The 24,431-nt window shown below is 42.5% G+C and overlaps 2 protein-coding genes across 7 annotated transcripts; both read right to left on the bottom strand.

Moving 5' to 3' along the window:
* Positions 1-41: 41 nt before the first annotated feature.
* Positions 42-5,511, bottom strand: lin7c (lin-7 homolog C (C. elegans)). Its single transcript, XM_088413874.1, has 5 exons — positions 5,301-5,511; positions 3,733-3,851; positions 3,253-3,324; positions 2,971-3,180; positions 42-2,439 (listed from the first exon to the last, which is right to left on the bottom strand). The coding sequence occupies exons 1-5, from the start codon at positions 5,335-5,337 to the stop codon at positions 2,272-2,274; spliced, it is 606 nt and encodes a 201-aa protein (XP_088270000.1). The 5' UTR covers positions 5,338-5,511; the 3' UTR covers positions 42-2,271.
* Positions 5,512-9,071: 3,560 nt separating this feature from the next.
* On the bottom strand, positions 9,072-23,423 carry bdnf (brain derived neurotrophic factor). Of its 6 annotated transcripts, none has more exons than XM_088414029.1 (2): positions 23,287-23,423; positions 9,072-10,648 (listed from the first exon to the last, which is right to left on the bottom strand). In XM_088414029.1, the coding sequence occupies exon 2, from the start codon at positions 10,625-10,627 to the stop codon at positions 9,815-9,817; it is 813 nt and encodes a 270-aa protein (XP_088270155.1). In that variant the 5' UTR covers positions 10,628-10,648; positions 23,287-23,423; the 3' UTR covers positions 9,072-9,814. The 6 variants fall into 6 exon arrangements, with proteins under 6 accessions (XP_088270155.1, XP_088270150.1, XP_088270152.1 ...); XM_088414024.1 differs by lacking the exon at positions 23,287-23,423 and adding an exon at positions 22,499-22,628; XM_088414026.1 differs by lacking the exon at positions 23,287-23,423 and adding an exon at positions 22,709-23,176 and having other exon boundaries at positions 9,073-10,648.
* Between the last annotated feature and the right edge of the window lie 1,008 nt (positions 23,424-24,431).

The following is a 24,431-nucleotide window of genomic DNA, read 5'->3' as shown; positions in this document are numbered from 1 at the left end:
ACAGTGTCGGACACTAAAAACAAAAAATATGGAACTCAATATTACATCAGTCTTTTATTTATTTATTTAGCTTTCACCTTTATTACTACATTTTACATTAGACACGAACACAACATCGTAAATAAGAAAAAGAACACAAACATTACACGATCTACAGGTAAACAAGCAGAACAAGCACAACTAAAATATTTCAAAACATTATCAAAAGCTTGACAAACTGCAAGTTTGCTTTTGGAAACTGAGAGAGCACAGAGAACAGTTGAGATCCCAACAGGGAGCAGTGATGTACTGTAGGCCAGTTTGTCCTCAAGAGTACTGACATCCAAATTGCTGCCAGAATATGGCCCTACTACACACCCAGCATAGACCAAATCACGCAGACCCTAGATAATTTATTTTCTTAGCAAAAACACTTACAAAAATTGAGAAAAATATCAAAAGAAAGCTATTATAAAAAATACTCTATTGACCGTCCCAAGAGAAAGATTGCGTAATGGCTAGAGTTCAGTTGATTCACAACATTTTACAATAACGTCAGATAACAGACAGTGACATTCAGTGTGTTAAAATGTGTGAGCAGGAAATCTAACATGCTGAAGAATAAAACCATACAAGCCAAAGTAGTCTAACATTCCAACAACTAAAGTGAGGACATGCAAGGAATGGTGTAACACTAGAACAAAACAAGGGGGGTAGTTAAAAACATAAAATAAATAAATGGAAGGGGTTTAGCCCCTGAAATTCTCAGAAAATGTGTTGTTACTCAAATATATTTCATTGTGTTAGTTGAACGAATGCTTCAAATTCAACTCGGCACAGCATGTGACACATTCTCGATTTGAAATTCTCCATTAAAACAAACTATTTTGCAGCAATTGAGGATAATCATCCCCTGTCTTTTAAAACACTTTGCATAGATTGCTGTGAATATTTTCATTGTGTTCTTGCGAGCCAGACTTCCATACTTATTTGAACAGTTTAGCAAACTAGCGTCATTATTATTTGCGCTACACGTGGACATCAAAATCACACACCATCCAAGTCGTTACAATCATTTTCCTTCACTGAAAAAAAACAAACCATGGCGCTTCAAAATAACTACCTTGTGTTTAATATTCCGCTAGAAAATATGAAAACTTGTTTGGTTGAAAGGGCACACTAACTCATCACGGTAGCACGGAGACTTCTTTTGAAAACAATCAATAGTTACTAACATTACAGGACATGACGAAATTACCGTCTCTGTGATTTATGGAAAAACTACCGATGTTGCATTCGTACACATTACAGTGTATTAGAGGCAAGGATTATTCATCCGATGGCAAAAATGCTAAAGGTGAGTCATAAATAATTCTCAGCGAGACTGTGTTGTAATGCAAAGCTGTTTAGTGGTCTGATGCTGTGCGTTACGGACTACATAAATGAGCTCAAATCCTGGAGTGTTGTATGTGCGTTATCACAAGCCTGTTTGTTGCGTGATCAAGAGCTTGCCGTTTTGGCTTGAAAATAGCAAACATATTGTTCAGATGAATAGGGAGACATTCATTACACCAAACCTCAAGACCATGCTGTAAAACATATTTACTCTTTCCTCATAAATATCCGCTTCTTTTATTTTGCACAGTTACAAGAGCAAACAGGCTTATTGTATCATTAAAAGTACAATGAACAATCAATGAATCCCCTTGTAACAATGTTGGAAACTTTCATTGTTAAACGTGTGTCGTAAAAAATACCATTCAAACTGCCACATCTAAAGTAAGGAAGATGTGAGTGAGCTGTCCTGACAATTATCAGCTGTATCAAAAACAAAACAGCAGAGCATTCGCAATACGAGGACTATGAGTGTTTGCACTGCACGAGCAGCTGTTAGACTGGACAAGCCAGTTGGTGGGAAGGAAATCATTCTGAAACCTTAAATAGGACAAAATCTGACATTTTGAATAGGCAATCTTCTATCCATGCAGATTTTCAATGACACGGCCATTGTAATATAAAATATGAGCCTGAATCTGTTGCCCTGGTGACAGAAATGGCTGACAAGAGGCAACATGTGCTGATGCGTTAGCTGTGGCATCCATGACCGTAGCCGCGGGTGAATATTTAAGTGCATAAACACAGTAAAACACATAATTCTGTGCGGACCAACTAAATCTCTGTTTGTGTGTATAGGTTAGAATGTATTTCAGTTGAAATATAAGAAAGAGACCAGAACAGATGGCCTGAAGGCTGGAGGAGTGCCGTAAGAACTGGCGTCGACATGAAACAACCCTACTGGGGATAGTTGTTCTGCTGCCGACGCTTCGCTGACCTCATTTTCTCAAAACGTGACTCCATCTCTTCCAGGACTTTTGGGGTGTACCTCACTACCAACTTCACAGTGCCCTGAGCTGCTTTAAGTAGTTCCACAGCTTTCTCGTGGTGCTCACCTTCCACGCTCTGGGAGGGAAAAAAAAAAAAAAAAAAAAAGAGCTGTTGAACTTTATAAACATACACTGTCCAGTGCGCTCCATTTTGGGGTTTTGGCAAAGTAATAAAGGTGCACAAATGTTTGCTCCAACAAGCATTTGTGCCTCCGTCAATGTCCCCGCACATTTGCGCAAGAGGATCGAGTTCTCTGCAGGACAGTGTTTACCAGATACACTTGTGGTCATCACAAAGGCTACTGTAGGGAGATGGGAGAAATTTCAACAAAGTCAAGTATCATTGAAGCCCTCCACCAGTCAGGTCTTTATGGCAGTGGCCCAACGGAAAACTCTCCTCTTAATGAAAAGACAATAATGTGGCCAAGTACAAAGATATTCTAGAAAGAAAGTTTTTACAGGTTGCGCGCGACCTCAGACTTTGCTGATTATTTACCTTTCGACAGGACAACGACCATAAAAAAATCTGTGGCTGTATTACCATCGTAGGACAAAATGAATGCTACAGCTGAGACAATGAGACTGACTTTAAAAAGAAAGAACTTACCACCCCGTTGACTGACAAAAGTTGATCACCTCTCTTTAGGCCACCATGTCGGTCGGCGATGCCTCCTGGTATGATACGTGATATGTAAATTGGAGAGTTTTGCTCCTTTCCACCCATTATGTTGAACCCCAGGCCTTCTTCTGTTTTGGGAAGTTCCACCACACGTGGGTGCGAGTGTCCCTCACTTGCCGCAAAAGCTGCCACGGTCGCCTATACATTCAGAGTTTCTTTGTTAATACTTGGATTGCATTCTAACACACAGTGACTACTGTATGTTTGCACCTTTGCAGTAGCATTTGCTCTGACTTCAGGACTGCTGTTAATGTCCACTGTCTCGTACACGTGCTCATACACCTGTAAAAACAAATTAGCCAAAGGTCAAAACTGAAACTGTATTGACTAACGTCCTTTTGTAAAACGTATTTAAACATTGCCCTTATCATCAATAAAGGTTTTATGATTACAACAGTTTGAACCTCGAAAACATTTACATTACTTCCAATGGGAACATTTGTTCTATTTAGAGTGTACCCTGCCTATTGCCTGTAGTCTCCAGTATATCCACCGCTACCCTCAGGAGGACAAGTGGCTAAGAAAATGTACAGTTCCCATGGGAGTATTTGTTAACTACTGCTACCAGACATACAGTATATGTTCGATTGAGGTGATGCCACTGAAATCAACAAACGGAGACGAAGACTAAGTGAACTGAAACCAAAGCAACTGAATTATTCAAAACAATCATAGTGCAAAGTATCTTACTTCTCTGACAGCATTGCAGAATTCACTCTGTAAAACCCTTTGCAGGGCCTGTAGCTTTTGAGGAGGAACCTCCCCTGTTCTCTGAAGCTTGTCAAGCAATTCAATGGCACGGTTAATATCTGTGAAAAAAGCACACATACCAAATCAAAACTAAAGATGATCGTTTTAAAATGCTGACACAAGGACCCTACCAGTTTTGAGAGTATATGGTCACAGGGACAAACTTCATTTACTTGAAAACTCAAGAGTTTTTTGAGTAAAGTAAATTAATAATAACAATGCAGGGTGGCAAGATGGAAGAGTGGTTAGCATGTCTGCCTCACAGTTCAGAGTCCCAAGATGAATTCCGGCGCTCTTCGGTCCCCCTGTGTGGGGTTTGCATGTTCTCCCAGTGCCCGCACGGGCTCTCTCAGGGCACTCGCGCTTCCTCCCACATTCCAAAAACATGCATGGTAGGTGTATTGGACACTTTAAATTGTCCTTAGGTGTGATTGGGTGCATGAATGGTTGTTTGTCCCAGTGTGCCCTGCAATTGGCTGGCAAGCAGCTCAGCGTGCCCCCCACCACCACCTATCACAATTTCCTGTTAGTTATAATAATTATCTCTTTTTCTAGTTATTGAATTTTAGAAAAATGAATCAGAATAATGAAGAAAAAGTCAAAACATTACTAAATAAACCACTTTCCGAAGAAAAAAAAAAGATGGGAGATCATTTTCTACTGTGACTGCCATACACTTAGGGTCATTTGTTTAGGAGGTCGGAACAAAGGAATACACGACATATTAGTATGTGCGCTTGCTATTGCCATCAGAAGAAAAACATACTCTCAATAAAACAAAATATTTCAAATTAGATATATATGTGTGTATGTTCAAGAATCTGAAGAAAACATTTTGGACTTTTTCCCCCATAGACAAATAATATATTCTGATGACCAGAAAAAAGACATACATTTACAAAAAAAAAAAAAAACAACCTAGAAATTAGTTGAGTTGATACACGACCACCCCAGCAAATACACTAAACACCCAAATGCTAAGACACGCATTTATTTGGCAAAGTTGAACTAACCTTTAAGCGAATTGTGTAAAAAAAAAAATGTATTTACTACAATTGCATAGCTGTCTATGCGGTTACAATACTGGAGGGGTTGCTAACGTTATGCCGGCTTTTTGTGGCTAACAAGGTCCAGGGGGTGATTGCACAATCTCCGTGTAGAAATCCAACCATCGTTTATTTATAATTACACAGGTTGCATTCCGAATGGAACATTCTTAGTCTTTACAATGAAACTGGGCCGGCAGCTCCGTCATCACCAAATTAACTGCGATACAATGCAATTAGAAGGACGACGTTTATCTTAAAACCGAAGCACACTTCTTTTTTTTCCAAATCAGATGCAACGAAATGCTAACTACGAAGCCCTTTGCGAAGTACAGTTTCATATCTTCAATCTCGGAGTGCAGTTAGCAATAGCATTTGTATTTGGCTAATGTGACTTTTAGATCAGATGTTTCCATGGACACAAACATTTCGAAGCTACGCTAGCTAGCCAATTAACTTTACCTCTCTCCAGACGTACAGGCTCCCCAAGTGACGCCATTTTCCTATCGAGACGCTGTTTGTTGTTACGCGGATATTACGTTGAATGGCGGCGAAGGGGAACGAAAATGAGTAATCCTTGCTGACGTTACGTGCTCTGGCTGCTCTCAAGACGATAAATCAGATTAGCTAAATTAGCAGGCTAGGCTAGCGGCCAGTGTCAAGGTGCGTTCAAAAGCACCGGAAAAAAAAGCGCTATTCCCCAAAACGATTAACTCTTTTAAAGGGGCCGTTTTATGGAAGTTCAACTTCTTGGAAAGTTTAACCATGTTACTATGTTGATATTTCACCCCAAACACCCACCAATGTTGTTCTTGATTGATACATATACAAGCATTTCTTGCTTATCCTGCGCTCTCTGCACCACCGCGCCTGAGTAGCTTAAACATCACATGCCTCTATGCAAACGTAAATACACAGAACCTACCCATTCCTTTGGTTCCAGAGATGAGGAGAGATTTTGCACCGAGTCAGTCAAGTAAACAGCAGCGCTTCTTACTTGCGGGCAGAACTGGTGTTATTAATACGGTTTCCCCCGTAACTGATTTGAAAGGAGGAACGGGTGTCAGTGTGGCAGTCTCTTGACACTTTTTTGCATTTTTATTTCAGTATAAGTGGATGATGGATGGATGGATGTTTTGTCGCTGGCCGGCATTGAACAATGTTATGAAGGGGGTGAGGCAGCTACACCGTGCAGCATCAGCCAACAAGACGTTTCAATTCTTGGTTAAAAATATCGGTAACTTAAAACTCATAGTTAATAAGAAATCACCAATGTGCCAAATGTAATTTACTGTTTAGTCATATATCAACTATGGAGAGCAATTCATCGCTATAACTATTGAAAGTTTAAAATATGATATGGGCCTTGGCCTTTCTTCTGAATGTCATGTGCCACTTTAACCTTATACGAGGTTTTGAAAGAACATTATCATTGGTTTTCTCTTTCTGCCTAAAACAGTCACGACTATTACAGAAACATGGATCTGACAAATGTGGAGTAAACGTTTGACTGGCAAAGATGTTTGAAACTGACTTGGAAGTAAGTTTGAACATACAAACACGTTTAAACTCACTTGCACCCGCGCAACTACATTAATCCATCCGGTGAATTGACACGCCACTTCCTCACCATAGGCAAAAGTGATTGCCACTCACTAAACGCTTCATATGAACGAATGTATTTCTCTGTTATTTTTTTCGTGTCGTTTACTTACTTTGTGAACGGCACTAAGTGTGGCATAAGGTTTTACCGACAGGCAAAAGAGAAGGGATTTCATCACATAGGAAATGAAAATGCTCATCAATTTCTATCTTTATCTTTGAGTACGACTCAAATACTCTCCTGTTGCTGGAACCATCAGCTTTGAAATGAAAGGTATAAAAATGAAATACTTAAAGGTTACAGAGAAGAGGAAGGGTCTCTTGGACTAGCATAGGATCATATATTTCTTCGGCAAAGTCTTATATCTTCATTCCATATAGTTCTTGTTTTTTGTCTGAGCGCCATGTGGGTAGTTGGAATCCCTTGGGGCTCATCGGGAGTGCTGAGTGTGTCTTGTTGTGGGGGTAGCTGTGCGTTATGTTGTGGGATTTGACGGTCTGCTATCCTTTTCCTTTTGCCTTGTTTTATTTGTTCTAGTCAGATGGACTGAATATTATTAAATAAATAGGGGGTAGGAGTATATAAGTTTTTTACTTCTCCCTACTGCTCTTCTGAACCTATGGGAAGATCACTGCTCATGTTGCTATTGTCTTTTTTGTTGCTGTTTTTTGTTAAATTATGATTATTGTTTCTTTATGCAAAAAAGGCATTGTATACTGTTTTTTTTTAAATTGTTTGTTCAAAAATGAAGTTTTGTCATCATCATCATCATCAAAAAAAAGCAAAAGTAAAAAAAAACCCTTAAAACAAATCATAACCACTATACAGTATTAACATTTACTAATCTACCCATCGATATGTATAATACTGATATTTATAATTACACAGGTTGCCATATATATAAATATATATATATATATATATATATATATATATATATATATATATATATATATATATATATATATATATATATATATATATATATATATATATATATTTTTTTTTTTTTTTTTTTTTTTTTTTTTTTTTCAATGTCGTGAGGCAGCTCCTAGTGTCCTCTAATGGCCGGCCGTCACAACAATGTCATGATTGATCAATTTAACTCCATTGATTAAATTCAAAACGCACCAACAATTTCATTAAAAAAATAAATAAAAAAAACTCAAATAGTATAGTACAGTAGACTATTTTGTTACCTCCTCAAAATGGCGCATGCCTAACCCTGCAAATTACCTGATGGATTTTTTTGAAACAGTTTTTATTATTGAGCAAAACTGCCTATTATTTGGTAAACCCCTGTGTTTTTGTGTGTTCTTCTTAAACCTGAAACATATTCCCCGCTTGAATATAATTAACCACCAAGCTCTTATAGGAAATTTGGATTCTTTTCTAAGCCTTGCTCAGTTATTCAAAGGATCACTGGAGCACATTTGTAGGTGGGGATCTCACACTTCCAAGGCTTTGGCTGACGAACCTGAACCGTCCCTCTGGGATTCATACCATGAAACTTTTGCATTGTGTTGGTATTGGCAATATCATTCACAGCATGTCAGTAACTGCGCCTGTTGTGAGACATTTGCGTAAGAATGTAAAAAGTTGAATTGGTCATTACCTTTTGAGCGGCGGTACGAATCCTTCTTCGAATTTGTTGGATGAAAGGAAATCAAAGTGAATTGTCAGCACATTTTATGTAGTTTGTGGGGTGAAAAACTGACATTTTCTTCAGCAGCGTCCCAAATTTCAAAGGGCAAGTTGCAATCCTCTTCGGCGTTTCCACTTACCTTTAAACGGGCGCGGATGAAGCAAAATGAGGTGGGAGTGTTGCGTGCAACACACACAAGCAACCTGGGTTATTTTTGCTCAGTTTATGGGGAATCCCTAGTCTAAATTGTGAACAATGTGTCATCTTGAATGTACCGGTAGCGTTGAAAAGAGGTGAGAGCAAATCGGGTTTCAAAAGCTGTTGAAGGGAACGAAGCCGTGGCAACCTTTCACCTCAGAAAGCCGACGAGTCGGTTTCTTTCAGATCTTTGTGATTGTACGACTCATTGAATGCCCTGATGACTGATCTTTTGTTGAAAACGTCATGATGGGATTCACGAACATTGAACTGTTGGCTTTAATGTGTGCAGATGTGCGGGTGGGCGAAGCCTTCAAGTATGCGTCAAGAGCACCCCGAGCCACTTTCCACAAGTCGAAACTTGAACGTGCAGACACTTTTCTTGTGAAAGTGAGGATTATTTCTGATTGTGGGATTGTGGTGTATGTCATGTGACTAAAAAGACTGTTCGTGTGAACATTTGCGAATGTGTGCGCCAGTGCTGTTTTGTATCTCCTCCGTTTGCCCCTCTCAAATACTGACTAAACCAAAGGTGCAAGTAGCCTTCGGTTCCTGACATGTTTCATCAGTACACTTGTACGCCTTGTGAGTCCCGACTTGAAATACCGCACTCAAAATATAATCTGTATGCTTGGTTATTGCGCAACTCCTTGGTCAATTTGACAGTTGACTGATGTGATTTATGTGCTTCGGGATTTGTGCATATAACGAAAAGTGGAGGATTTGAAACGTTATCAACATTGGTTTTGTTTTTCAGTTGCCTATAGTCATTTTTATTTCTTGAAATATTTCAGTTTAATATTGCAAACAACTTCACAACATACAAAATGAATAATATTAACTCGGAAACATGTCTCATTAATATATATATATATATATATATATATATATATATATATATATACACACTTTTTTCTAATATATATCTTTCTCTGGTGGGAATAAAAAAATAAACAGCAAAGCTTTGACAACAGCACCTTGACAAAGTATGTAATCCCAACATTATACCTTGAGAAGTTTAGAACAGTAAACAGATAAATTACTTGAGAGGAAAGTTGTTGTCCGTCGAGTACGTCGGCGGAAAATTTTTTTGGTCAGCCTCTTATGATTTTTTTTTTTTTTGTAAGTGGAGAATTTCTCGATTCACAATTGAAGCAATGCATGCATGCAAGCTTTTGAAGATGGAACTGTCCTCTCTCATTCCTTGCCCGTTGTTTTTTTTTCCACTTCATTTTGTCAAGCTTGGCAACATAAACAAATCACAATGTCTGGAGGAACGTGACATAGTAATTTAAAGTGGGAGCAAATGACTGATCAGATTTTTTTTAATCGTTTACAAGGTCATGAATATGTTCAATAAATAGACTGTTATATCACTTTTACTGTATAAACTTCATCTTTTTTTTACATGCAGTCCATAAAATTCTCATTTGAGTGAATAATTTACCCTGTTATGTATATATACAAATAGATATTTTCTCTGTATTCTCTTTTTTTAAACTCTTCAATAAAATCTATACATTTTATACACTATCTCCCTCTTTTAATGGTCAATGTGCATACACAGGAAGTGTCTATCCTTATAAACCGCCAGCCAATCTTCTTTTTGCTATCCATAGTGAGAGCTCGCACGTAGGACTGGGTTGTCCTGCATTGGGAATTATAATGTCGCTTGTCTATTCCTCTGCAGCCGTCCTTGGTGTAGCCCATGGGGTTACATTTGGTCTCGTAAAAGTATTGCTTCAGTTGGCCATTGGGGACGGGAACCTTTTCCATGACGGTAACCGTCTGCCCCGACATGTCTATCGCCGTCTTTTTATCCACCGCTGTCACCCACTGGCTAATACTGTCACACACGCTGAGCTCTCCGCGTCGCGAGGGGTCGGAGTGTCGCCGCACCCTCATGGACATGTTGGCGGCATCCAGATAGTTTTTGTATTCCTCCAGGAGAAAGAGCAACGGCGGCTCCAAAGGCACTTGGTTGCTGATGACCACCCGCGAGTCGTACACGTCGACATCCTTGCTCTCTGTGGCCACCGCCGAAGCGAGACCCCCACCCGCCTGGCTCTTATCCGCCCCCTGTCCCACGTGTGCCGCCTCTGCCTCCCCCTCCACTTCCAGCAGCTCCTCAATCACTTGCTCAAAGGTGTCTGTGAGCGAGGACATCTCACGCTGGCCTGGCCCGCCACCGCTCTGTGGAGTCCCCCGGCCTCTGGCGACCGTTGCGGCGGCGCCCAGGAAGCCTTCCGTCCGATGGCCCTGCATGCCTGGGGCGTCTCTCAGGGGCGCAGCTCTCATGCAACTGAAGTATGAAATAACCATAGTAAGGAACAGGATGGTCATCACTCTTCTAACCTGGTGGAACTGAAAGGACAAAGAAAGACAAGAGGGGAAGACGGGGACACCCGGCTAGTTAGTGGAGAGCCTTTGCAATACACTTAGATCATCCTTGTGAGTCATAATGCGCCACGTAAGGCTCCCCTGATATTTGGAGGCTCATTAAATGCTTGCCGTCGCACCGATATCAGCCGTCTCCTGTCGGCGCTTTCCTAACGTTTGTAAACTGGGATCGTCCGTTTGATATGCGAGGCTCGCCTTTGATTCTCATTTGTTGCCATCGTTTCGCTGAAGCTGTGCTCCACATCACAGCGCGCCGTTATCCCAAAGATGGCGAGTGACTGCAGATAAGCTCTTTGTGCGTGCTACTTTTACTGTACTATTTAGAACTCTCTGAGGCAGCAACGAACCCCGCTGCTTTTCTTTTTCTTTTTCCGGGAGGCGGGATTACCCAAAAAGAGATACGACTTTTTGGAGGTGTGGCGCGTGAAAGGATAATCATATTTAGACGACATTTTGTATGCGCTTAAGTGTACAGCTAGTGGAAGATGCCTTTTTAAAAGTGTTCATTGCAGATGAAAAATACTGTAGTTATCAAAATAATCATAAACAAATTCTCACTTTTTTACGGTCGAAATGGATCGATACGTTTAGTATCCATTTAAATTAAGTTGCGAATCCGGAAGCTGTCTTTTGAACCACGCGGTGGCCAGCAAAGTAACACAGAGCTCCAAAAACAAAACTAAGGTGCGTTGGCTGAAGTTTTTTCTCCTTTTATTTGTTTGAGTCATGCCGGATGTGTTCCTTTTTCTTGTGTCAAAAGCACACAAACGTGTCACATCATCCTAAATCAGGGATGTCCAAATCGGGCCCTCGTGGCCCGTTATTCTGCATGTTCTTGACGTTTTCCTCCGACGACACACCCGATTCAAATGCCGATGTTGATCGTTTGAGGTGTGTTTTCACCACTTTGACTGAGTTTTCCCCATTTTACAGCGAACCCGTTTCATTCCGATGGACGCAAAGCGTATGTTTTGTGTACGTTTTCGTGTTTAATTCCTTCACTGCCAGCCCAGCGAAAATGGATTTGATGTCAATAGGTGCCCGGTAGAAATAGCGCCGTCGACGGTCGTGCGTGAATGAATCAGACCTAATAATGAAGGCAGAATTTGGGATTATCTAACATGGGAACGCTGAAATCTCGGGAGGGACGCATTTGGCCAGCTCCGGAAAGCAGATTTTGTTCCTAAGTGAGGAGAACTTTGCTGAGAGCAGGTGGATGACTCCAGACGTCTCCAGGCTGAACCCAGCAGGATATGAATGAGTCAAAAATGTGTCATCTTCGCTACCCTGGGAGGTGCCAATCTTTACACTGACATGATGATTAAACCCTGCTAGGTGTCACTCCAACACTGCGCATAAGCCAATGATGTAAGTCCTGAATAATTATGACACTTTTAATAAGAAGAGAGAAACAACGGTGTACCCAACAACCTGCATTCCAAAGGGGCCGATGTAGAAACAAAATAGGGTTAGACTTAGTGCACGTCCCAACCTTATAGGAGAACACATAGGGACCAAAGACACAGCCTCCTCCCAGAGTGGACCTTTACCATATAGAAGAAGCAAGCCCTGCTTTAAACGCATTTGTTTCCTTCTTAATTGGTGTCTGGGGCTGCAATTAAACAACAGCGACGACTGCCATAGAAAAATCTGCTCTAAAAATAGATGTGCTGGGAGTCTCCCAGTCTATTCAGAATATCACATCCTTCTTCTTAATGAGCCACTCATTCCCCAAGCTCAGGGACGCGCTCCTCCACAATGTGCGTGTGCTCCAAGGAGGATGTATAGGGAGGGGCCGGCTTGGAAGGAGATTGAGGGTGTTCTTTCCCCTCGCCAATTAAAACGACAATGAGGACGAAGATGGGCGCGAAGAGTAAATCCCTACTCAAGAAATGTAATGATATGCTGAAGCACACAGATTAACCCCTGATTATTGCTTGGCTTCCATTCCGAAGATGAACGTGGGCCTTCCCAGCACAGTAAAAAAAAAAAAAAAAAAAATCCTGTCTGTTTACGGGATGGATGCCCGTCACAAGCTTTACGTGTAGGATGCATTTAGGCTGATATTATTATCAGCACTGCACACAAATTGTTCCACTTCCACATCAAGGAAATGAAGGCGGAGGGCTGATTACTGTTAGGCGTCAAACTTCATGCTGGAAATGGTGCAGACAAAGTGCTGCATCTTCCGTAACCGACCACAGGGGTAATATTGCAGCAGCAGGGGGTGGAGAGAGTGGCAGCGTCATTTCGCAGCATAACAACCACAGATGACGTCTCTTCCAGGTCTCCACAGGGGGGAGAATGGAGAGGAGGAGGTTGCTGGGGGTAATGCCACTCAACAGCGTGCAATTGCATGCAATTCCCCCAGGTACCCTCACACCGGGAACAACAAATGATTGTATTTATATCTCTGTGATTTCCTGTTTCCATCAGCTTGATCAATATGGCTTATGTTCTCAATCAACATCCTGTTAAAATGCAATAAAGCCAATGAATCTTTTAATTGCTGAGGGACCGGCTCAAAATTATACAACCGGCGAAGGAAAATGTTATGTGCACTGCAGGATTTTCACGCCGTTTGTGCGTTAGACACAATGAGCGTGATGAACATCTTATGAAATGTTTTTGAGCCTTGTACCTCCTGACCAGCAAAACACCTTTGGATGAAAAACAAACAACCAAAATATCAAAATGACTTCAAGCGGTGCTGTGCTAGCCGTGTCTGATTTTTTAAAACTTTGGATCTACATTTAAAGCAATATCTCAAGGAGTACTTTATTCAGTAACTTTAGAAGATAGAGTCATGTAACATCATCTGTTTTATTTCTGGCTCATCTGTGGGAGAAATGTGTGACTGATGTAACCCCCCCCCCCCCCCCCCCCCCCCCCAATCCACACACACAAACACACTTACACACACACACACACAAATGACATACAACATTTTGCAGAGGAATCACTATCACAAATTTACCAATGAGACGCTTCTAGTTCCAATTAATTTGTTTGTAATTTAAAAAGAAAAAAAGATACCATTTCTTTCACTGCACCAAACAACTGTAAAAACATGCAGAGGGCGTGTTGAAATGCCACAGACGTTTGAGGTGCCTTCACGTAACCCCCGCGGTATTTGAGAACTACTGTTCTAGAGGCTTCACTGATCCATGGACGCTTGTTATTCATGTTTCACCCTAAAATTCAAATCCAGACCCTCCTTAAAGGTGAAGAGATTGTTTTGTTTTTCTAAGTATGCAATCAAATAAGATAAGAGACATATGGCTAAGGTTAGCATCTAAATGGATAGTTAGCTGGCAGGATTATAAATACCTAGATTAAACGTTTCTGGATTAAACCATAACTATTATTATCACCACGTCTCATTGTTGTTGAATTACATTTTACCTCAATGTTCATGTTGTGAAGTAGGCTGTTAGCTGACTTTTTTTTTCTTGCTCGGAAAGGTTTCGAGTGGTCAGAGACAGCGTCAGTGTCCTCTTATTGAATAGGAATGAGAGAAGGTAGCTGTTAAATAATAAAGCAGTGCTTCGGACAAGCTGAAGAGTCGTGACCAAAAAGTGCATGAATGTAAAAACAAAATGAATGAGACGGTACTCGACCTATAGGTCGAAATATATTTCACCTGGCCAGGAGACGAGTGCCCCTGAGCATCTGACCCTAGAATTGCCCCTGGATTGTCCTCTATTTTATCTTATGGGTATTGATTTGGGCTCAGTAATTAAGTCTGGCTATAAGGCATCAATTCCTTTCATCCATTCACCCGTCCCTCCATCCAGACAGATGACATGCAGCGGAGGGACACAAAGGCCTTAATAACCACTGCTCAAACATGCTTTTATTGGTGGTGACACACCTCGAGCATGAAGCACACACACAGAACAATGCGAGCAGGTGAGCGCGTGGCCTCCTGGACATCCACACGCACCCAACGACCACCTGTTGGTCTGCTTTGAGGGCACGGCCTGTAAGGCAGCCATATGTAACTTGGTCTCATATTTATTCTTTGTGCCAGGTGGGGATTACAGGGCTCAATAACTCTTACCACAGATGACGAAAAGTTTCTAAAGCTCATGAAAGGCCTCACGTTCTTTGTGATTATTAAGCAGATGCTAATGTACCCTCAGTGTACATAATGGCAGAATCTATCCCCCTTACGAAAACTTCAATGAGAAAAAAACATTGAGTTGGACTGTATAGCAACATTTGTTATCTGTCAAAGTGTTTTGCACACTGTACAACTCCTCAACAACCTCGCCAAGTGGAAGTGTTTACCAAGCAGCGTGTTTGGTCACGTCCAATGCGCACAGAACTCAATGCCAAATGTTCGGCTATAATAACAGTGGAAAACAAACATGCGCACCTGATATTACATTTAGGAAACTCCTTGTGTTCCGTAATACGGCTCGGTAAAACGCTAATCAAGCCGTCTATAGTAATGACTGACACGTGGAAGATTGCAGCCCGGAGATATGGTATTAATCTGAAAACATTTCAGAGCATATTTAGCAATATACTTTATGAGCACTGACGGGGAATTACGCCTGGCCTCAGAGACAATCCTTTTCAACTGCCGCATTGAAGCCATGCATTCGAACAGCAGTTGTCTGAGATGTGCTGGCATAAGTAGTGGGGTTCCCTCCCAACAACAACAAAACAGACTGTATGCTGACCAACGCTAGATCTGCTTCAAATTCAATGCCACGGAGATTGCTGCACAATCGTTGAAATTGGAGCAGTGCAGTTTACAACGTTTTACACTAGAGAGCGCCCGAGACCGTAAAATCTTAGCGAGTTTGCGCTTTACCGTCATAGACAGATAGACAGATAGACAGATAGACAGATAGACAGACAGACAGATAGACAGATAGACAGATAGATAGATAGATAGATAGATAGATAGATAGATAGATAGATAGATAGATAGATAGATAGATAGATAGATAGATAGATAGATAGTCAGTCAGTCAGTAATTTGAAGACACCCAATGTAAACACAACACCAAGAAGTGGACCAAAGTGGCCGATGTTGCTTTGGTCTCGGGTTTCCCATTAAGACTTCATGAGAGATGAGTCCATCAAATGTTTTTTCTTTCTTTCTGTGAACTAAATGTTTTTGTCCTTTTTACAAATATTGGTTAGTAAAAGGCTACCTTGTTAGGGGCGGGGGTATGTGTCTGATTCATCCGAAAACGTGAAAAAGTTGCACATTCCGTGGTTTTCAATGCAGCTGTTTTCAAAATGTACAAAAGTGCGTTGGATTGTACCACTCAAGAAGATAATTAGGTGGGCTGCTTAATACTGTATAGTGTACATGCGTCTAATGTTCTACTGAGCCATCGCTCTCCTTCGGAAACCCAATCAACATAATAAGTCCGTTTTTTAATTAATGAACGGCAGGATAAGATTACACATGCCCCCTCTGGGGCCGCAGCGTAGCCTGTCCACAGGATAACGAGACTTGATGAGGCTAATTTAGACCTACAACACACAAACCACAACTTTTTTTTCCCAGCTAAAACACACTGGGTAGGGTAAATAACAGCATCATCCAGGAAAGCTACCAAAAAAAAAAAAGTTGCGAATGAAACGTACCTTGTGCTGCCCAGTCGTAAAACAGACCATTCAACAGGACAGTATCATCTGGGCTGTCCTGGCCAACTCCCAGAGTAATTTAGACTTTCGCGATACTTTTCCTCTGCGTGCCCTCCTGACAAGATTAGGGCTATCTCTTCAGGTTTGGAGCAAATACATTAAATTATTGATGGTGGAAATTGCATGGATGAGGTCATGCACTCCCATGGCTGGACGGCTCCGGTGGAGATGGTGTGAGATAGCCAAGTTGTCGCCTGCATGCCGCCGCAGCAGCAGCAGCGGCGGCGGCTTACGAAGAGGTAGTGGAAGAGGAGGAGAAGGAGGAGCAAGCCGGTGGCGGGGTGAAGCCAAGACAAGAGAGCAGCGGAGCTTGGAATGGGGAGCCTATGTGGAAGTCGAGCAACTTTACTACACGATGACGCTGCAACATGTGACCAGCGACTGGCAGGCTGGCTGGCTCACTGCTCGCCTCCGACTCCTGTTTAAACAGCCCTGAGGCGGAACTATTAGTGCGCCCTCACTGCGCATCTCGTCTTTTTTGTTCACGCGCATTTCGTACACATCACACCCACACCATTATGCCTGACTATATATAATTCTACAGTGCATATATAGAGAGCAAACACGCGCTTCCGTGTTTTGCCCACCAAACATGGTGGCAGATTTCTTGCGAGGCTGTGCGTCAGCGTGCAAGTCGTGACCCAACGCGGAGACGTGCTAGAGTCAACGTGAAGTCTGCATTATTTTATGAGCAACTCGATCCTTAGTCATATTTGCGTGGAAAAGAGGAACATGCTTTTTTTTTCTTCCCACTGCATCTCCGTCGGGAATCGAGAACAAGTCATCTCCACCACAAACAAGCGCGTCTTCTTGACCATATTAACAAAGCTAGCTCCCATTTGCTAACAATATACTGAGCGGATGTTGACGGGTTTCAAACTGGATAGCTGAAAAGGGGTTACAGCATCCGTGCGATTTGTTCGTTCTAGGACCAGCAGGTTTCTCCCCTGCATTGGTTTATGTGCTGGGGAGCTCCTGTTTGGCATGCAGCAATATTGGAGTGGATGCTCACACCTGCCTAATGAGTCGGCCCCACCTCCAACACCCCCGGGGGCATGCAAAGATAGATGTAGGCTTCCCCCAAGGCCCGCAGGTGAGGGCGAGCTCTGGATGACAAAGACTTGCACCAGCAATCACTGAGGGAGTTGACTCCAGCGAGGACTCAAAAATGCACAATGTTCCGAACAAGTAATTCATAAATAAATAACTTGCCATCTCATTAGGAGCCGTCATAACAACATCGTTTTTTTTCCCCTCTCATCTTGTGCAAATGCAGCAAAAACCTAAACCGGTGTAGCAAGTGGAATCTTTTTGGCTTGTAAGCATGCAGCGTCAGAGACTTAAGGGACGAGTTTTCTGAATGGATTAAAAATAATGTGTGATGAATGGAGGCAACAGAGCTCCAAGCTCAGAGGCCTAATGCATGTGTAAAAGCAACCTGGAGACCTGAAAACCAAGCCACTACTTCATCCGTACCGTGGTGTTGGATTTCGGTTTAAGATTTCTCAGGAACAATGACTTCAAACTGTCCGAGGCATATGGATGAACATCTTTTGTCTTTGGGGGAGCAGGGGCTGTACATGCATGGCTCAGGTTTTAATCGAGCCATGTTACAAACATGTGATTTGCATTTACACTTCTCTCTTGCTTAACGTCTTTGCAGAAAAGAAACACGCGTGTTACCTTTCTTATCCAGTTTCTGTGAACAAAAGCAGAGGGACTGACAGTATGCACTGCTGATGGCTTAATCCAGTCAGCAGCCTGCCAGCTTTTGCAAGACAGGAACTGTGTAACATGGGCAAGAGGGAAATGGCATTTGAGAAATTGCTATTTTCACCGGGGATGAAGGAAGGAGATGAGGGCACTTGGATCAAAGTAGTACACACCCCTCGAGCCGGGCTGAGACAACACTTTGTATAAGGTTAGATGACGTCAAATAGGGAGGGTGCGAATGCAGACCACTCGGGACGCCTTTTAAACAGGTAAACGCTGGTTCTTTAATAAAACCAGGCACTGGAATCGGGAGGTAATGCAATCTCTCCAGTGATGAGAATACCTTTATTAAAGTAATGAGCAAGAGGCACCGGTCATTTATACTACTTCCTTGTATCTTTAATGACACTGACTGCAATGCACACTGAACCCTATAAGGCTCTCTGTCTCTCTTTGCATGGCGTATGCCCCCCCTCCCCCACCCCAGCCAATCCAATAACCTTTGCATTCACTGCAATGAAAGTGCATGTATTATGCCATGAAATTGACTAACAACTATCTATCTATCTATCTATCTATCTATCTATCTATCTATCTATCTATCTATCTATCTATCTATCTATCTATCTATCTATCTATCTATCTATCTATCTATCTGTCTGTCTGTCTGTCTGTCTGTCTGTCTACCTGCGCGTGTGTAGCTCAAATGTAACGAAAATCTGCAGGAAATCTAAAAATCAGAAAAGACAGCATGAGAATATGGAGTTGAGAGAATTCGGTGATGCTGTGGGGGCTTGACTGGAATCGAGCACGCGCACGCTGCACCGTGGATCCTCTTCGTCCCACAGTGTCAGACACGTTACATTGCATTATATTTTCTTCTTTTTAAAATATTTATTTTAAAAAATGTAGCCGCGTTGAAGAACCACGGAGCATCCAACGCCTCGCCTCTTGACAGAACTTGTTTAAACAAGCCTGTTAATTGGATGGAGGTGATGGTGATGAAGGTGATGACGGTGATGACTAAAAGCGGCAGCGGTGGCGGGGCGATGGAGCCTTCATTGCCATCATGATTAAGATGATTATTCCTTGCTCTAAATATATCGTGACGTGCGTCTGCTGCTGCGCGGAGATTTCCGCCATCAATAGCCGAAAATAATAGATAGCCCATTTTTATTTATATTATGTGAAGGAAAGAGCCATGAAGCAAGGAGCCGTCGTTTTTTTTAAATTATTTTATTTCTTGTTTTTAATAATTAACAAGAAACGGGCCGGAAAAGAAGCAATGGGGTGGGGGTGGGGGGGGGGGGGGGGGGGGGGCTTTGTCATTACAAATATAAAACCACAAAAACAAGTGATTTGAACAAATCTATTGGATGAGCACGAACTGATGGAAAAGAAAAAGGCCACGCGCAAGCCAGCTGGAGAAATTAAACTAAAATGTTGCGTCTTGGTTAAATGTAAAGGCAATCGAAACAATTTGATGTGAATTTTGACGCCCACCACAACTCTGCAGCTAGAGAGAGGGACAGCGAGAGGAGATTCTCAGTAAAGATAACGCGTGCGTCCGCGCGCGTACGTAGACGCACGCCCGCACACACTCGCGCGCAGCCCCATTTATGGACTGATCCGCTGACGTACATTGCAGAAAAGTGCTATAAAAAAACCTTCATACATACAAAGTGTGTCGTGCCACCCCACAGACCCCTCCTAACCCGCCTCCGCTCATCCCTCCTCCTCCACCCAACACGCCCACGCCCACACCATAATCCCAGGTCTCAGTCGGAAAAAAAAGTATTTTGCAACACGTCCAGAAATGCACGCATTTTTGTTTATATATGTATATATATTTTTATTAAAGCAATTAAATCACAGCCATATACGCCGCATGCAAAAATACAAGTCGCATAATGGCCAAAAAGACATTCAAACGTCACAATTTGTTACGCTGAAAAACAGTAAAATCAGTTTCGTATTTTATTTGTATTTATTTATTTATTGCAGTCAATGTTTGCTTTATAATGAATCCGAAACGTGACTGTCGCGATGCCGCATTTATTGACGACGTTTTACTAATCTTATTTTACTAATCTTAATGTGCGATTTTCCGATCGTTTAAAATGAGGATTAATGACCACAATATGATCTGCACGCTTTGCACCGGCAACTAACATGCGCGAGGACGCCCGCGGACAACTTCCGCCCTATTCAAAGACAAACCGACAAAACGTGAGGGCAAATTCATTTATTTCTTGGAGCACAAGCCGCGTGAAAGATGACTGTTGATTAAAACAGGACTGACTGTGGGCGTTGGGGCTTTTCTCTACTCGCTTTGCAATTGCTTCGTCTTGGATCAGAACATCTTAAATCTTTGACCGGAGGAGGAGGAAGGAAAAAAAGAAAAGAGATGCAGACGAGGGAGTGAGATTGAGATGGGGAGTGGAAATAGACAATATCCAACGCTTCTCGAGCAATTTTCACGAGGGAACGAAACACTTTAAAGTAGCGATAGTATTAATCAATCGGGCTCGTTGGAATGTCCGATGATATGAATTCCTTATTTTTGAAGCAAGACATGCAGACGGAGACATGTTATCTCTCCATCACATCTGTCAGTGACGTACGCGGGCCACGCCCACAATTATAACAATTTCACACGAAACAAATCATTTGCAATAATCTAAAGAAGTTCGACAAAAGGGAATGTTCACGCGTTTGATATATTTTTAGAGTGTTATTCCTGTGCAGCCTGTGGTTGTGGCATGCCCCCCCCCCCCCCAAAAAAAAAAAAAAGAAAAAAACGAGGAGGGTAGTAGGGGGAGCAGGTGAAGCGAAAAGCACCTTATGAATGAAACCGTGGAGCGGTCGTAGTAAAAACACAAGTGACTTGATGGCAATGACGGGAGGGGTAGGGTGGGGGCCGGGGGGGGGGGGGGGGGGCGTGGGGCTATATTTGGACCGATAACAGAATCCACAGACATCAAGCCAAAACATGAATGTAGCAGCGCAAGCATGGATAAATAAGCACGAAGAAGGGGGGTGGTGGCAGCGTTTGTATCCCACACATGTGTTATCACGACTACTAAAGACGCATACTCGTAAGGATCAGTCCTCCGGTTACGGAGCAGGATGACTGGATCACTGCAGCGTCTTAGTTCCCATATTGGGAGCATGATTAGGCATAACGCAACCATTACGCACATTGTCTTGCAGCAAGGCAGCTTCGGAAACTCCACAGCTCCCCTCCAAAAAAAAAAGATACAGCCCGTTTTAAATAAATATATCGAAGTCAATAAAGGCATTTCACAAGATTTGCAGGCTGACACGCGAGCCTTCATTTTCGTTCCTAAAGTGCAGGCATTTGATTAGCTGGAGTTCTTTCGGTGACTAATGCCGACAATGCAGGCGAGGATGCAGGAGGCATGCTGTGCTTAAAGCCCAAGTTTGTTGGAGATAAGCCCGCAAAGACGACGGCAACAAAAAAGTGATATGAAAACAATGGATTGGGCTCTTACCTTTACAAGGGCTGACAACCACTATGTGCGTGGTTATATCTCCGCGACCAACGCTTGCATGTCCCAAAGTTTAAACGCAGTGTGGAGGGCTTAAAGGTATTGAAAATGTGCAGTGCAAAAAATAAAAAATAAAAAAAACCCACCAGCCTAACGTTTCAACTTTGATAAAGCTCTACAAAAAAATTACATGCGCTTGCTTTCCCTTTCCCCTCCCAGCCCTCCCGTTTGCATTCTTTTTTCCCTCTTAATGTTGTTCAAAAGGCATCAGGCTCCCTGAGAATAAGCTTACCAAAAGTTGAAAAAACAATCCCAGGTTTGGCAAAAGGGGGGAAAGAGAGTTGGCGTCCACCGTGTGCGTTTAGTCCATGCACGGCTCCTGTGCCTCTGTCCAATGTGCTGAAAGCATCACGCAGCTTGGGGAACTACAGTGTGAGGGGGGCACGGAAATATCTGGATACTTTTGTTGAGTGCCCACTTACCAAAAACCAAAAACAACAACACCGAAAAAAAAACATCTGCCGCTGCTCGTGTCACGTGTATTTCCCCTCTCTTGCAAAACCGACCGTCTTAATATTTGATCACATGTCGGGTGGACATTTCCTTCCAGATAGCGGCTCCAATGAATAAAAACAAACCAACCAACAAAACACACACACACATAAACACACACGCGCGCGCACGCACACACACAAACGCCGGTCCAAGCGCCTTGTTTAAATCCGCCTCATAAAAGATAGTAGGCTCTACCCAACGAGCCGAGCTCCAAGTGTCTCACTTAAGTGGCACGTGTTGCTTTAAAAGACCGTACATGCATGTATAATAAAGCCCCGGCATGGCAGCATGCACGACCCTCCTGGAAGTCTTTGCATAAGCGCACGCACAGCCGTTGTCATGTATTCCATGGTTGCCTTACCTGCCTCGGTGTAGCCCCAAAACGCCACACAATCTTTTTTTTCCCCCTCACAAGCTTTGTCAACATGAGTCTTCAACACAAAACCGAGTCTCGCTGTACTGTCGCGACTTTGTCAAGTAGAAGCCATCCAAGCCCTGGCGGCAATGCAGCTTTACACACCAAACACGACTATTTACCCATAGAATGCTGTGTTCCCATACGCTTACTTACCATGTTCCCCCCCTACGCTGTCCTGGAGATAGAAGTGTCTTAATATCCACTCACTCCAACAGATGCTGGTAGGTAATGTGTCTTGTTTGAAGTCATCATATGAGAAGTTCTGCTGTGCTCAGTAGATCGCCCACCACTTCGCTGACTTATGAATCTAATAACCCTTCGCAATATCGCCGTGCTTAAACTCTCTTAGGCAGAAAAAAAAAATCCGACAACCTTGGTGGCTCTACGGGAAAAGGCAAATAATCAACAAGACCGACTTGTCAGAGAGAAGCTTGCACACACAGACGTAACACCCTCGCCCGGACAACGCCATTATAGGGGCTCTTACGTGATTGAAATAAGCCCCGGCAAGCATGCAGCAACTTTATGACGGGGACAATTTCCTGAATGGGGGGGATCCTTGACTGGCTCGCGGCTTTCAACACGCAATCGAGCGGCGAGCTCAGCCAACTTGTGGAACAAATGTCCCCCGTAGGCCTATTGCGCTTGCACAATTAACGTCAACATTCCGTCTGTTAGCCCCCTTGCTTCCCGTGTAACTTGTTGCTTGCTCAGAGCCAAATCATACTTACGTTGCCTCTCTCACAGATATGAACGAAATTTCCCCCAATTCTCTGCGGAAGAGTTCTACTCAGTTTGAAACCTCGGAACAATACTTTTGGATGGGGATTATGGGGAAGTTCAAAGGCGATATGTGTTTGGAGTAAAATTCCATCAGTTGCGGTGCCAACAGCGAGCCATCTGATTGTTATGCAGTGACGAGGCGCTGTGCTTGCAAGCCATGCCCCAAATGTACTAAGCAACATGAGTAATAGGTGAGATTCGCTTGAGTCGATGCCAGCATGCAAAACTTTCTTAAAGTGTCTGTGTCATTCGTGTGGTTTAAATGGCTTTTGACTCTTTTTTTTTTTTTTTTATCAATTTATTTTTTTCGTGGGTGGGTTGGTTGGGGGGGGGGGGGGTATCCTCTTTGGAGGAAATCCCACTGCATGGGTGGTGCATGACAACTGGAACCTGTGGGCGTCTAGAAGATACAATAGCGGTAGTGTGTCAACTTGGACACTTGTGTCACAAACATAAAAGCTGTTAATAAAGCAGGATGCAATTCTGTTCATGATATGATAAGAAACTTTTTTTTTTCAACATAATATTTGGGAAGCCTATTTATGAAAATAAAACACGAATCATCTAAAGGGGAAATTCAGTAAAAAAAAAAACCAACAACAACAAAATCTTTACTAAATGTTTTATAAGACCCTACTGGTCTGAACACGGAATTTTGATTCTGAATATTACTTAGGCAGCAAAATCCACCCGTTTTTCTTCATCTCAGGGGACGTACGCTTTGCCTCTTTCAGCCGACTGGAAATGACATCACAGTTGCTCAGGCCTCAGGTAACAACCAATCATGGCTCAGCTTGTGCACGTCACATAATCAAACTCATAAAAACAGGTCCGCAGTGATTGGTGAACAACTGTGATGTAATTTTCAGTCAACAGTCGTAGGCCACATGGATGCCTCCACATTCACATTCCACTAGCGCAATATTGAACTGAATTCTGCATTTAGACTAGTTAGGATGCATTTAACATTATTGTATGGATCGTTTTTTTTTTTTTTACTGGAGGTCCCTTCTAATTGTAATGAAAGAAAAGCCTATCGATCTAGCTGTCTATCTGTCTGTCTGTCTGTCCGTCGACAGGTATTCCTGTCACT

Source organism: Hippichthys cyanospilos, chromosome 4 (genome assembly GCF_059441005.1).
Source record: "Hippichthys cyanospilos isolate Australia breed blue-spotted pipefish chromosome 4, RoL_Hcya_1.0, whole genome shotgun sequence".
Classification (NCBI taxonomy): Eukaryota; Metazoa; Chordata; class Actinopteri; order Syngnathiformes; family Syngnathidae; genus Hippichthys; species Hippichthys cyanospilos.
The sequence above is the reverse complement of the archived record's forward strand: the minus strand, read 5'-3'. Positions and strand labels throughout refer to the sequence as shown.

What these genes read in the sequence shown, in the direction of transcription:
- lin7c (XM_088413874.1), bottom strand. Translation starts at nt 5,337, where the DNA reads ATGGCGTCACTTGGGGAGCCTGTACGTCTGGAGAGAG. An exon ending in GCCTGTACGTCTGGAGAGAG is followed by an intron (nt 3,852 to 5,300) that starts GTAAAGTTAATT and finishes CTTTTTTCACAG; the next exon opens with ATATTAACCGTGCCATTGAA. An exon ending in TTTTGTCAGTCAACGGGGTG is followed by an intron (nt 2,440 to 2,970) that starts GTAAGTTCTTTC and finishes TTTCCCTCCCAG; the next exon opens with AGCGTGGAAGGTGAGCACCA.
- bdnf (XM_088414024.1), bottom strand. Translation starts at nt 22,564, where the DNA reads ATGTTGACAAAGCTTGTGAGGGGGAAAAAAAAGATTGTGTGGCGTTTT. An exon ending in TTGGGGCTACACCGAGGCAG is followed by an intron (nt 10,649 to 22,498) that starts GTAAGGCAACCA and finishes TTGTCCTTTCAG; the next exon opens with TTCCACCAGGTTAGAAGAGT.